The sequence below is a fragment of the Sorex araneus genome, chromosome 5 (genome assembly GCF_027595985.1).
Source record: "Sorex araneus isolate mSorAra2 chromosome 5, mSorAra2.pri, whole genome shotgun sequence".
Taxonomy (NCBI): Eukaryota; Metazoa; Chordata; class Mammalia; order Eulipotyphla; family Soricidae; genus Sorex; species Sorex araneus.
In genome coordinates, this window is record NC_073306.1 from 144,493,647 (window position 1) to 144,506,913 (window position 13,267).

The 13,267-nt window shown below is 66.1% G+C and overlaps 1 protein-coding gene across 3 annotated transcripts in view; it reads left to right on the forward strand.

The window, feature by feature from the left end:
- The window catches only part of RGS12 (regulator of G protein signaling 12), a 42,062-nt gene extending 29,862 nt beyond the window's left edge, over positions 1 to 12,200 (forward strand). The window contains exons 5-18 of one of the 3 annotated variants that reach the window (XM_055140344.1): positions 3,062 to 3,231; positions 3,311 to 3,403; positions 3,634 to 3,777; positions 4,296 to 4,469; positions 4,617 to 4,773; positions 4,947 to 5,023; positions 5,347 to 5,541; positions 5,767 to 5,840; positions 5,920 to 6,046; positions 6,708 to 6,804; positions 6,955 to 7,034; positions 7,174 to 7,327; positions 7,928 to 8,266; positions 11,895 to 12,200. In XM_055140344.1, the coding sequence (XP_054996319.1) occupies positions 3,062 to 3,231; positions 3,311 to 3,403; positions 3,634 to 3,777; positions 4,296 to 4,469; positions 4,617 to 4,773; positions 4,947 to 5,023; positions 5,347 to 5,541; positions 5,767 to 5,840; positions 5,920 to 6,046; positions 6,708 to 6,804; positions 6,955 to 7,034; positions 7,174 to 7,327; positions 7,928 to 8,266; positions 11,895 to 12,076 (2,063 nt within the window). In that variant the 3' untranslated portion in view covers positions 12,077 to 12,200. Of the gene's footprint in view, positions 1 to 3,061; positions 3,232 to 3,310; positions 3,404 to 3,633; positions 3,778 to 4,295; positions 4,470 to 4,616; positions 4,774 to 4,946; positions 5,024 to 5,346; positions 5,542 to 5,766; positions 5,841 to 5,919; positions 6,047 to 6,707; positions 6,805 to 6,954; positions 7,035 to 7,173; positions 7,328 to 7,927; positions 8,267 to 11,894 lie in introns of those variants that run through there. The other 2 variants (XM_055140345.1, XM_055140346.1) reach the window with 2 other exon arrangements.
- The last annotated feature ends 1,067 nt before the right edge of the window (positions 12,201 to 13,267 follow it).

Consider the following 13,267-nt stretch of genomic DNA (forward strand, 5'->3'; position numbering starts at 1 on the left):
GGGGTCAGGAGGCCTGTGGAGGGCAGGGGGGCAGCGGGGTCATGTGGTACTTGCTGAACTGAGGGGTCCTCCAGGCCACCTTCCCACTGCGCCCAGGCAAAGGAGGGGGATGTGAGCACACTTTGGGCCCCCAGGGCACCCCTGGGTGGCGTCCTGGTGTCCACACAGCCTTTCCAAGTTCTGGAGCGTCACATGCAGCTCCAAGGACCTGGGCCATCTCTGTGTCCAGCTCAGCCCAGCCTACTGGGTACCATGCAAGGTGGAGCCACAAGGACTGCAGGGACGGGGCTGCAGGGGAAGGGAGGGGAGAGACAGCTCTGGAGGGGAGAAGAGGAGCATCAGGGGAGAGGCAAGGCTGTAGGGGAGGGAAGGGGAGGGACTGCAGATGAAGGAAGGGGCGGGGCTGCAGGGGAAGAGGAGGAGGGGCTGCAGAAGAGGGACAGCAGGGGAGGGAGAGGAGGGGCAGCAGGAAAGGAGAGGGGCTGTAGGGGAGGGAAGGTGAGGGGCTGCAGGGGAGGGGAGAGGCTGGTGGTCTGGGAGGGGACCCAGAGGAGGGGCCCAGGGCCAGCTGCCCTGGGTCCTGCTTCTCAGGTTCCTGGTTCCAGGGGGTCTGTCTCCCCTGGCCCAGTGCTGTAAGTGTGTGGCCCTGGACGGGCAGAGAGCAGCTGGTCGCACGGGGACTGGAGCCCGCAGTCCCTCTCCTGGGGCAGACTTGAGAGCTTCTCCCACAGGAAGGCAGTTTCTGTTTCTGGGGTTAGTGTCGAGTTTCAGCGATGGAGGAAGAGTCCACAGCACCGTCCTCCCCGTGCACCCCGCAGAGAGAGGCTCTGAATAATTCAGCCAGGCGCAGGCAGGCCCAAAGGTCGGGCTGTGAATTATGTATGTGTCTCCGGGGCCGTGGGGACTGCTGGGGGCTGCAGAGAGCCGCCTGAGCCCGGGGCCTGGGCCTCGGCCCAGCGCCCCCGGGGCTCTGGCTGACCGGGATGGGTGCGGAGGGCTGGCCTGCGGCGCCTGGCTGGAAGTACCTGGTTAAGTGGCATCACAGTGGCGCTTACCAGCTGTGCCCAGGTAAAGTCCCCGCGTCTGTGTTGGCAGGGAGGCTGGCAGCACCTCAGGTACGTGTGAGGGGCCGGCGAGGGGCCCAGAGCGGGGTGGGGTGGTACCCGTACATTTGGGGGGTGCCGTGCCGCCAGGCTGCCTGCCTCATCCGAGGGACAGGAGCTCAGAGCAGTGGCACCTTGGGAGGCTTCCTGCACAGGCCGGCAGCCACTAACACTAGGACTAGGGTATACGGCCTGCGCAGATGGGTAGGGGCGGCTCTCCAGAGGAGCAGAGGCCGTGTGGCGGCCCAGCTTTTGAGCACAGACTGCCCCCCACTTGGCGGGGTGGGGCAGAACAGAGTGGGTTTGCAGCCCTGTGCCAGGCCCCACATTCCTGGGGCCCCTGGGCTAGTGGGGGGGTGCTTGCTGCGCGCCACTCCCTGACCAGCCCCCGGCTGCCCTGGGCTATGCACCCGCCCCAGCTGCATGCATGTGTGTGCTCCCCCGCTCCCAGACCCCGGTCCGTGCTCCCCGGCTCCCGGACCCCGGTCTGTTGCTGCCTGTACTGGCACTCGGGGCTGTGTGTGGGAAGTCCCCCCCCACCCCTCCCCCTACACACCCCCATGCTCACTTTCTCAAGCTCCACATGTCTACCCAGGGTGTTCAGTGACGCTTTCCCAAGGTGGGGCAGCATGCGGATATCCCATGGGGGCCAAGCAGGTGCTCACAGCCCCCAGCACACAGGCGGCTTCCGGCATTGCGTCTCCCCAGCATATCGGCTCTAGTAGAGACAACGTGTAGCTAGGGTGGGCTGTGGGTGGGAGGCTGACCTCTGGGTCCTCAGCATTTCCGATACTGGACTGGAATCACCACCCAGGGCAGACTGTCCGTAACCCCTCAAAACGTGAGCATGTGTGCATGTGTGAAGCGCAAGTGGATGGATAGATTTGGTTGGGGGGGGCGTGAGCTGTATATAGGGCACATATGCATATGTGTGCATATGAACATGTATATACACATGAGCATTGTATGTTTATATATGCTTGCCCATGTGCGTATGAGCACACACATATGTGAGCGTGTGTGTGTGTATGGTCTGTGCAGATGTATGTAAGCTTGTGTGCATGGGATTGTGGATTGGAAGAAAGGGAGGATGAGCCTGTTTGTGCATGTGAAAACATGTATGATGTATGTGAGCAGCAGTGTGAATACACGTGCATGCGTATGCTCTCTACGTGTGTTAACAGGAGCATGAACATGTGTGCATGTGTATGCTCTCCGCCTGCATGGATGTGAGTGTGAACACGTGTGCATGAGTGCATGAGTATGCTCTCCACATGCGTGGATGCAAGTGTGAACACGTGTGTGTGGGCGAGTGTGAACACACATGCATGTACATGTACTTCGAGCATGTATTGATGCTCCCCACATCATCCCTGGCAGGCGGGACATGGGTGGCGAGTGTTGGGTTGTGACACCTGGTCTTCTAGATGGTTCTGCGTGGGAACGCACATCTATGCCAAGCTCCCAGCAGCCAGCCCTGGTTGCCAGTGTGGACAGTGTCTGCCTGCTCACTCCGCAGGGCTCATGTGTGGCCTCTCTGTGCTCGGCTGGGCTTCAGTGCAGAGGACTCCGGGCTGCGCCAGCTCCGAGAGGCCCCAGGGCACTGCTCCACTCACATGAACCCTGTGTCCGCATAGTGCCCTTCCTGTGCTGTGCATGCCCCGGTCACTCCCACCATCCCGTGTGCGTGGGTGCCCGCAAGGCTCCCTGGCCTGGCCTCTGCGCTCACCAAGGGTGGAGGTGGCCTCTGCCCCGGCTGCTGCCCCCGGTGGCAAGGGAGCAGCTCTTCACAGCACCCAGGTCCTAAGGGGACAGTGTGGGTGGGATGTTCCAGGAGCTGCCCGTGTCCTTTTTCAGCTCCAAGGAGCAAGGCCACCGCTTGGACCACCCCGCCTCGTGCGGGAGGGATGGGACCCTGGGGGCGTGGGGGCGGTGTGGTCAAGGTGGCCTGTCCACAGAGCTGAGCGGCGGGGACCTGAAGGACTGTGCCAGCACGCACAGCCTGAGCAGCAACGCCAGCCTTCCCAGCGTGCACAGCTGCCGGCGCCTGCGCGACAGGAGGGTCGCCAGCTGGGCCGTGTCCTTCGAGCGCCTTTTGCAGGACCCGCTTGGGGTCCAGTACTTCTCTGTGAGTGGGGCCCCTCGTGCTGGGGGCGGGGGAGGGGACTCGGGGCCACGGGCGGGGTGATCAGTGCCGTGTCCCGCAGGACTTCCTGAGGCGGGAGTTCAGCGAGGAGAACATCCTGTTCTGGCAGGCCTGCGAGGGGCTCACCCATGTGCCCGCCCACGACCAGAAGGAGGTGGGTCCTGGGGCACTGTGGGGCGGGGGTGCCCCCCAGTGGCCACGTGGCCCCGAAACCACCTCTGGAAAAAGCTCAGAGAGGAGCGAGGCAGGGAGGAGGCCTTGGGGGCCAGGGGACTGCAGAAGAGATGGGGTGGGTGCTTGCTTGTATGTTTATATATGCTTGCTTTAGGCCTTGGGGCCCAGGGGGCGTGCTGCCCACCCCACATGCACCCGCCTGTCCCCCAGCTCTCTTACAGGGCCCGGGACATCTTCAGCCGCTTCCTGTGCAGCAAAGCCACCACCCCCGTCAACATCGACAGCCAGGCCCAGCTGGCTGCCGACATCCTTGACGCCCCGCACCCTGACATGTTCAAGGAACAGCAGCTGCAGGTGACAGCCTGGGCCGAGGAACCCTGCCCCTGGCCCTGTGCTGGGCACCAGAACCCCTGTGCCAGCCCGTGTCCCTCTCTCCATCTCCCTGACACCACCTTCCTGGGGGACACAGGGACACAAGCTGTCATTGTGTCTCCATGTGAGGCCCCGCTGACAGCCCTCTAAGCCCCAGTGTGCTCAGGGGTGCAGCATGGGAAGCCCCAGGAAGCAGACCAGGGCTGTGTTCACGCCTGGGGCCCTGGTCCTGGGGCTCCCTGACCAATCCCAGGTGTTCAGGGCCGCCCCTGACCAGGGCTGCGTCCTCCCATGCTGCCCAGGCAGCTCTGACTGTGAGGGGACAGCCAGAGAGCACGCAGGAGACCCGGCACAGATGACTGGAAGGTGGCGTGGCGTCTGAGCCAGGTTCCCCGCCAGGCTGAGCACTGCCGGCCCAGGGGGACGTGGGGGACGCGGGTCTCTGAGCGCTGCGGGGATGGGGAGGGGGTGTGGTCTCTGACCTGTGTGGCCTCTGGCAGATCTTCAACCTGATGAAGTTCGACAGCTACACGCGCTTCCTCAAGTCCCCGCTGTACCAGGCCTGCATCCTGGCCGAGGTGGAGGGCCGCCCCCTCCCAGACGCCCAGCAGGTGCCCAGCAGCCCGGCCTCCAGGCATGGTTCGGACCACTCCAACGTGTCCACGCCAAAGAAGGTGGGCCCGAGGGTGGGGGGACGGCACAGCAGGGAGGCGCACCCGGATTCGATCCCCAGTGCCCCCGGTGGCCCTGGCCTGGGGCCACACGCTGAGGCCCGGGGGTGGGGACGGGCTCTGAGGACTGAGACAGGGACGGCCCTGCAGCTCAGCAGCAAGTCACGGTCTGGACGGTCCCTGGACGAGGAGCCAGAGGAGGAGGCAGAGCGGCGGCGCCGGGGCCCCTTCTTCTCCTGGTCGCGCGCGCGGAGCACGGGCCGGTCACAGAAGAAGAAGGATCTCAGCGGCCACCCACACGCCCCAGGTGGGTGACGCCCTCAGAAGCCCCCGCCCCGGGACCGGCTCAGACGAACTGTCACCGGCTGCGGGGGCGGGGAGTGCCACTGCGCCACGTGCCAGGGGACAGCATGGGGCTCCCTGCCCTGGGGGGGTACGCCACGGTTGGGGGCTTCTCTCAGCCCCTGTGTGTTCCCCCAGAACCGCCCCACGCCAATGGGGCCCTGGGCCGCCGGGAGTCGCAGGCCTCGGTGTCGTCCGCGGGAAGCCTGGACCTGGTGAGTCCCCGGCGCCCGGCTCAGCCTGGGCTGCAGGACCCCCCCATGCCACCTCTGTTGGGTCACGGGACCCCCGTGCCAGCTCTGTGGGGCCGCGGGACCGGGGTGTCCCAGCAGCTGTTGTGTGGATGCCCCCCAGTCCTCAGCAGCCCGCAGTGGTGTTTTTGCCGCGTTGTTCTCGCTTGGGGAGGGGCGCCTCCCCCGCCCTCACAGCCGCTGCTCATCGCATGTCATGCAGGCACCCTGTGTCTGTGCTGCTGGGGGTCCCGCCGCCCACCCTGAGCTGGGGCGCCCCACACACCGTGCCCCCCTCTCTCTCCCAGCAGGATGCCTGCAGGGTGTCAGCAGCCGAGCGGGACCGGGGTTCCCCGCACTGCTGCGTGCAGCTCCCAGATGGCACGGCCTGCGTGGTGCTGCTCAGGGCCGGGCTGTCCATCAAGGACCTGCTGGCCGGGCTGTGTGAGCGGCATGGCCTCAACGGGGCAGCTGTGGACCTCTTCCTGCTGGGCGGGGACAAGGTACCCGCGCCAGTTCTTCTCGACCCTGGCTGGCGGACGGGGGGCGGCTTGGGAGGGTTCCCTTTGTTCTGTGCAGCTGTGCGCCCTCCCCTTGCCACATCTCTCTCTTTCGCTCTCTCTCTCTCTCTCTCTCTCTCTCTCTCTCTCTCTCTCTCTCTCTCTCTCTCTCTCTCTCTCTCGCGGGGTGCCGGCTGGGCCCTTGCTGAGCTGCCCCCCTCCTCGTAGCCGCTGGTGCTGCAGCAGGACTGCAGCATCCTGGAGGCCCGGGAGCTGCGGCTGGAGAAGCGGACCCTGTTCCGGTGAGGGCCCCGCCCACCTGCCTGCCCGCCCGCAGGGGTCCTGCCGCCTGGCCCCAGCGTCTCTCATCCTGCCCCCCAGGCTCGACCTCGTCCCCATTAACCGCTCCGTGGGACTCAAGGCCAAGCCCACGAAGCCCGTGACTGAGGTGCTGCGGCCCGTGGTAGCCAAGTATGGCCTTCGGCTGAGCGACCTGGCTGCCCGGCTGGTGAGTGCCCAGGGCTGCTGATGAGGCAGCACAGCCTCTTCTCACCGGGCCCTGCACCACCACACACACACACACACACACACACACACCGGGCCCTGCGTCACCACACACACACACACACACACACCGGGCCCTGCGCCACCACACACACACACACACACACACACACCGGGCCCTGCGTCACCACACACACACACACACACACACACCGGGCCCTGCGCCACCACACACACACACACACACACACACACACCGGGCCCTGCGTCACCACACACACACACACACACACACACACACACATATACACACAGGCCCGGAGACCCCCACTCCCGCCAGGACATCTACTTCCAGTTCCTTCTGTAACATCCACAAAAAGTGGACAGCCCTGCAGCCTCCTGTCCCCGGGCCCAGCTCTGTGTCACCCTTTCCGTAGGTGATCAGCCCCCCAGTGTCACCTTCCACAGTGCAAGGCTCAAGAGCCGGCAGAGAGTGTCCAGCTGGGCCGGGGGCTGGGCACTGAGATCTGCAGCCACCTCAGGGACCCTCCTGGGCTAACCCCGCAGCCACTGGGCACCTCCTCTGGCTGGGCAGCTGCTGCCACCAACTGTTCTGGAATGTTCTCATCTGGCTGAGTCCCCACCCCATGCCCCATCTCGCCTAGAGTGGAGAGCAGGAGCCCCTGGACTTGGGGGCTCCCATCGCCAGCCTGGATGGACAGCGGGTCATCCTGGAGGAGAAGGAGCCCAGCCGCGGCCGAGGTGAGCGGGTCCCAGGGCTGCTGGCGCCCTATGCAGGGGCGCCCGGGCTGCCCCCCGTGACGTGGAGACACTGTCCAGGGCGCTGGCCACTCGCATGTGGCGGTCGCAGCTGCTCCATGGTCACTTTGCGCTTCCCTCACCCCTGTCCAGTGGCCACAGAGAAGCCCAGAGGTGTGTCCAGCAAGCACGGCACGGCTGCCAGCTCGGGCTCCCGGAACCCCTCGGCCCTGGTAATGCCTGGCCCCGGCCCCTCCCGCCCAGCGCCCCTCCTGCCCAGGAGGCCACCACCCTCCTCCCCTGCCCCCTCAGGCGCCCCCACCCATCCCCTCCGGCCGCGGGAGCGGAACTCTGGCTTTTCCTTCCATGCAGGGAGAGGGCAGAGCTGTAGGCAAGTCTAATTCTATTAAGATAAAAGGAGAAACCGGGAAGAACGCTAGGGAGCCCCGGCTCTCAAAGAGAGAAGAATCTATTGCAAAGATTGGGAAAAAAAAAAGTCAGAAAATTAATTTGGACGAAGCAGAGGGTACGTGTGCTCCCACAACTCGCGTGTTTGCTGGTGCCCCGGTGCCAATCCTCCCCGGGTGCGCGTGCACCGCCCCCCAGTTTCCATGTGAGGTGGGCAGAATGCCCACGGCAGCACGGCACTGCCCACTGGCCTGGGGTGCCCCACCCTGCCCTGGCCCACAGGAGAGGGACAGAAGCTTCTTTCTCAGGTGTAGGAAGGAGCAGCAGGGCAGAGGGGAGCAGCCCTGCCGCGGGAGCCCCTTGCCAGCCCTGGTCTCTGAGAACCACCCCCACTATCTGCACATGCTTGAGCCCTGCCTCGGCTCTCAGCCGTACACCGGGAGCCCCGGCGGGCAAGGGAGGGGCTCAGAGCAGGTGTCCAGCAGTTGGGGGTGTTGGGACCCCTCTGCCAGGGGCCAGAGGGTTGAACATCAAGGGCCTCCTCTCCTGGGGTGCCAGTGGGGGGCTGCAGGGAGCTCAGAAAGAGCCAGGCCCAGAGCACACTCCCTCCCTCCCGCCTGCCCGGGCAGGCCCGAGGGCACAGGACTGAGGGGCTCCTCTGGGGGTGGGCGGGCTGCCCCCCAGGCTCGGCTCACCAGCCCGGCCCTTCCTCCCACAGAGTTTTTTGAGCTTATTTCCAAAGCTCAGAGCAGCCGGGCCGACGACCAGCGCGGGCTGCTGAGGAAGGAGGACCTGGTCCTGCCGGCCTTCCTGCGCCTGCCCGCGGCCGTGCCCCAGCACCCCGACAGCCCGGCCTCCAGCCCCAGCTCCGACACGGCCTCCTCGGCAGCCCAGACTCCTCCCGCGGGCCAGGACAAGGCCAGGGGCCTCCCGACCGAGGAGGGGGCACCAGAGGCCGACCTGACCCTGACAGGGGAGGGGGACATTAGCAGCCCCAACAGCAGCTTCCTGCCACCGCCCCCCACCCCACAGGACTCGGCTGGACCTCCGAGACCAGGTACCTCCGGGCTCTGAGCCAGCACCTGACCGGACCGGGCCCCTGGTTCCGACGACCCCCCTTGCATCTCTGCCCCCACCGTCCCTGGTGTCCAGAGGAAGAGCAGCAGTGGCGCTCCCCCGCCCCCCAGCAGCGCCCAGGGGCTGCTCTGCCCCTCTGGAACCCCATCCTGTCCGTCCCTCCATCCTGGAGACTGGCCCCCACACCCACACCACTCAGAGGCGGGGCCCAGCGCAGGACCACGCAGCGTGTGCTGGGGGCAGCGAGAAGCCACTGGGCCCAGGGCAAGGCTGCAGCTGCCCAGGGGCACCCAGGGACACAGGCCCAGGGACTCGGGGCTGGCGCGGCCCCTTGACTTCACAGGGTCACCAGCCTGACTTAACTGAGTTGGTCATCACCTGATGACCATCTGGTGATCCGTGGGGCCTCGGCAGCTCCCAGAAAAGCCAAACTAGGGTTGGAGAGTGGGCAGGACCCCAGCCTACTGAGACACGGCCCAAGGTCAGCCCCGGCCTCCACTGGTGCCATGGCCAGGGCCTTGCCCTGGCGCCCCAGCCCCCAGGTGTGACCCTGTCTCCCAAGTGCTGGGCAGGGGCTGCTCCCCACCCACACGGAGGCCACGTCAGGCCTGCCCACACCCGTCTCACGGGAACCAGGTGGGCAGGATGCTCGTGAATGAGGCCCAGGGTCACGGTCAGGGTGCCGGGCACCTGCACGCATGCCATTCCCCGCAGCCACTGTGCCCGGGGCTGAGTCCTGGCACTAATAAAAACGCCCCGTCATCAGGCCCCGCACTGAGCTGCTCTTCTTCTGAGGACGGGCTTCGGCTCGGCACCGAGAGGAAATGTGACCGGAAGAGTGGGCTCCTCAGGCAGTGAGGGGCGCTCCTCACACACACCGCCACTCCTCTGGGCGCCTGCCCAGGGACACCCCACGAGGCGGTGGGGAGAGAGGGGCCACCGCCAGGCCTGTTCCTCAGGGCCCAGAGGCAGAAACAAGGGGAGCCTGAGGCTCAGGGTGTGGAGCCGCCTGCAGTGCTGACCACCGCCCCACTCACACTGTCACAGCCTCAGACACTCCCCCACTCCCGCAGCCCCGCACGCCTCCTCAGCACTCCTCCCACTCAGCTCCCACTCTCCTGCATACTCCCTCTCACAGTCCCTCTCACACTCCTCTCACACTCCCTCTCACACTCCCTCTCATGTTCGCTCTAATGCACACTCCCTATCACACTCTCCCTCACACGCCCTCTCACACTCCCTCTCACACTCACTCCCTCTCACAGTCCCTCTCACACTCCCTCTCACACTCCCTCTCACAGTCCCTCACAGTCCCTCTCACACTCCCTCATAGGTCCTCTCATGTTCGCTCTAATGCACACTCCCTATCACACTCTCTCCCTCACACGCCCTCTCACACTCCCTCTCACACTCACACTCCCTCACAGTCCCTCTCACACTCACACTCCCTCCTACATTTCCTCACTCTCACCTCCTCTCACTCCCTCACACTCCCTCTACTCCCTCGCACTCTTCCCCCACTCATACTAACTTCCCCTCCACTCCCTCCCCCTCAGACACATGCTGCATACCCTTCACACACGTGTATACTCCCTCCCTCACACCCACTGCCACTCCCACTCCTGCTTCCTCTCACAACCATTTACTCTCCCCTCCCCACTCCCGCCGGTACCTGAGCTCCCTCGCCCTCGCCATTCGTACCCCCTCCCCCTCCCACTCCCTTCATACTTGTCCTCCTATGGCCATACTCATCCTCCCTCAGCCACAGGGAACGCTTTTGACTTGGTGGATTTGGGAGGGGGCCCCTGCCCAGGCGCCTGTCCCAGGGCCAGGCTGAGCCCCTCTATGAGGCCAGGGGACCCTGTTCCCAGACACATGCCCGGACATCCCCACCTGGGGTCCCGGTGACCGTGCTGTTGTCAGAGTGCAAGGCCCTGCGCACGGTGGGCGCCACGTAGGGGTGGGGCGCACCCTGTCTGGGCCTGCAGGCTTGGGCATAAGGAGTGATGCCCTTCACAGTTGTTGGGGGTGCGGGAGCCTCGAGGGCGTCCCCGGGACCCCAGACTAGGACCTAAGCTGCAGAACACCCGGAATCCAGAAGAGTGGCGATAAGAGAGGAGCCCCAGGCCGACAGGTCCCCTCGAGAGGACTGGAGTGGGGCTGGGGCAGGTCCCCTCGAGGAGGGGGGAGGGGGCTGGGACAGGTCCCCTCGAGAGAGGACTGGAGAGGACTGGAGCGGGGCTGGGACAGGTCCCCTCGAGAGGACTGAAGCGGGGGCTGGGACAGGTCCCCTCGAGAGAGGACTGGAGCGGGCCTGGGGCAGGTCCCCTCGAGAGGACTGGAGCGGGCCTGGGGCAGGTCCCCTCGAGAGGACTGGAGCGGGCCTGGGGCAGGTCCCCTCGAGAGGACTGGAGCGGGCCTGGGGCAGGTCCCCTCGAGAGGACTGGAGCGGGCCTGGGGCAGGTCCTGGCGTCCTGGCCTTTCACTCCTCACACACACTGCAGCTCAGCTGTGGGAGGGCAGCCGGGGAGCCTGCGTGGAGGAGGTGGTCTGAGAACAGCCCAGTGTCTGGAGGATGTTGGGGCACTGACCCCTGGGAGCTCCAGCAGGGGTCACCTGTGGTGGCAGAAAGGCCCGAGAGGGTCCACACAGCCTGGCTGGGACAGCGGGTCCCTTGTCCCAGGGTATTGGCGGGCGGCAGGGCCAGGGCACCTGACTGGGCCCAGGAACAAGCAGGTCATGACATCACGGCCTGTGTTGGGGTCTGGGGGCCGGAGGCAGCCAGCCATGCTGGGACAGGCACAGTGCTGACCCCCCACTCGGCTGCAGAGCTGCCCGAGGGGACGCAGAGGCCTGTCTTCCTGCGGCCCCCGAATCCTGAATGCTTTGGACACACACAGAGTGGGTCAGCTGGTGGCAGGGCACGCGCCAAATCCGGAGTGAAGGCCGGCCGCCCCCTCCTCCCCGGAGCCCTGTCTGTGGTCGGGCCGGGGGCCTCCCCAGGGCTCGGGAGCGGCTGCTGCCAGTCCCACAGCTCCCCAGCTGTGCTCAGGAGGGGCCCCCCCACCCGCCCCACGGGCATAGTCGAGGGGAGGGGTGACAGTGCCGCGGCCAGGGTCTCGGTGCCAGGGAAGGTGCTGTGGGGTGCCTCGCCCCTGCCCACAGGTCCCGGTGGCTCCAGAAGTCACTGGGAGGTGTGGGGGTACAGGAGACGGAGGACCCAAGGGTGCGGCCCCCACTGTGACTCCCTGAGGCACACGCCACACTGGCACTCCCTGCTGAGACCCTGCGAGAGCAAGGGGCTCCCCCCCCCCAGGAGACGCAGGCCTGAGGACGGGGTATGGCACCCCTCAGAGGGGCACCGCTGCTTTCCACAGACGCCCAGGAGACTCGGCGCCACCCCTGCACTTACTTCCCCACCCCATGGAGCCCTGCAGGGCGCCTGGGGCCGCGAGAGGCCCCCTACGCGCAGCCCCTGCACCCCGCTCTCCCTCCCAGGTCCTCAGGCCCTCCTATATTTGTGGAGTGGGCTGGTGTAAGGGTGGGGAGGTGGGCGGCCCGGGCAGCCCCTGGCCAGCGCCCCCTAACAGCGTCTCTCCTCCCCGCAGGAGGCAGGGCCCGCAGCAGAGACTCGGGTGTCGTCGGCTCAGGCCCCCGGCCTGGGCTGCACACGGGCCCCTCGAAGCCACTCACCAGCAGGACGCCCCCATCAGACCTCCCTGCCCTGAGCACCAGCCCAGGTGGCGCCGCCAAGGCCAAGGCCAGCCCCCACCACGCCACCTTCGTCTGAGGCCGCCCGCCCTCCAGGGAGCCCTGTCCCCTGCCGGCGAGCACTGCCCTGCAGCTCTCAGGGAGAGGATGGGCTGGCCCAGGGGGCCCACATCCAGCTTCCCCCAATAAAGCCTCTTTGAGGACCCCCCAGCGTCTGCTCGCTCTGGGGCTGGGTTTCCGCTGGGTCTCAGGCTGTGTCCGTAACTCGGTGAGTGGGCACGGGGACACAGGGACTTGGCACCCAGGCCAGGGGCCGCTCTCCCTGCGGGGTGGGGCCTTCTGCATGGGGGCAGGGCCTCCTCCTACTTAGGGGGCTTCTCTGTCTGGGTTAGGCATGTGGTCTGGCGGGTGGTCTGGCCATAGCAGCCCCTGCCTGGGTTTCTGAGGCCCAGTGGGCACCTCTGGGTTCCACTCCCGCCACCGCCTCAAGGGAGTCCACCGGCTGGTCTGTGGGGCAGGGACCTCCCTAGCAGCGCCGATGGGGTTCAGGCTGGACACGTGTGAAACAGGAGAGCGGGCTGTGGTCTCGGTACGGGGGCTCTGATCACAGCAGCTCTGTCAGAGGTTACCCAGACACAGCGGAAAGCTGCCCTGCCCTGCCCCCCCCCATACTCTCCCTGCCCTCACACCCTCCCTGCTGTCACTTCCCTGCTGTACAGCTGCTGCGCCCTGTGGCTGCTCAGAAATTGCAGAAGGGGTTTCCCTAGTCAGCACCCAGGGGTCAGCACGTCCCTGGCTGCCTGCAGGGGCCACTCCTGACCCCAGAGCTCAGTGAGCACGCACACGGAGCAGGCCGGCCCCGGGCAGACCTCTGTGCCGTGGGTGAGGACAGTCCGGGACAGACATCGTCTAGGATGTGCAGAAGCCCAGCCCTGCACAGTCCAGGCCAAGAAGGCTTCCTGGAGGGAGAGGCATTTCGGAGAAAGGGTGGCACCACTCCTGTACCGTCCACCTCTCAGCTCTCCTCCCTCTTCTCCGTAAGGGACCCCCTACCCCAGGCTCATTCTGGGATGCTCATTCCTCCACCCCAGGGTCCTGGAGTGTTGTGGGCAGGGGAGGGTCCCCATCCTGGGTCACCATGTAACCGCCAGCACTTTGGTATTGCAAGGACAGGCCCTGCCCCAAGGGTCCACGTAGTTCACAAGACACAGGTCAGCCTGCAGGGCCCAGCGGTAGGCTGGTGCCGGCCCTGACCTGCAGTGCTATGCTG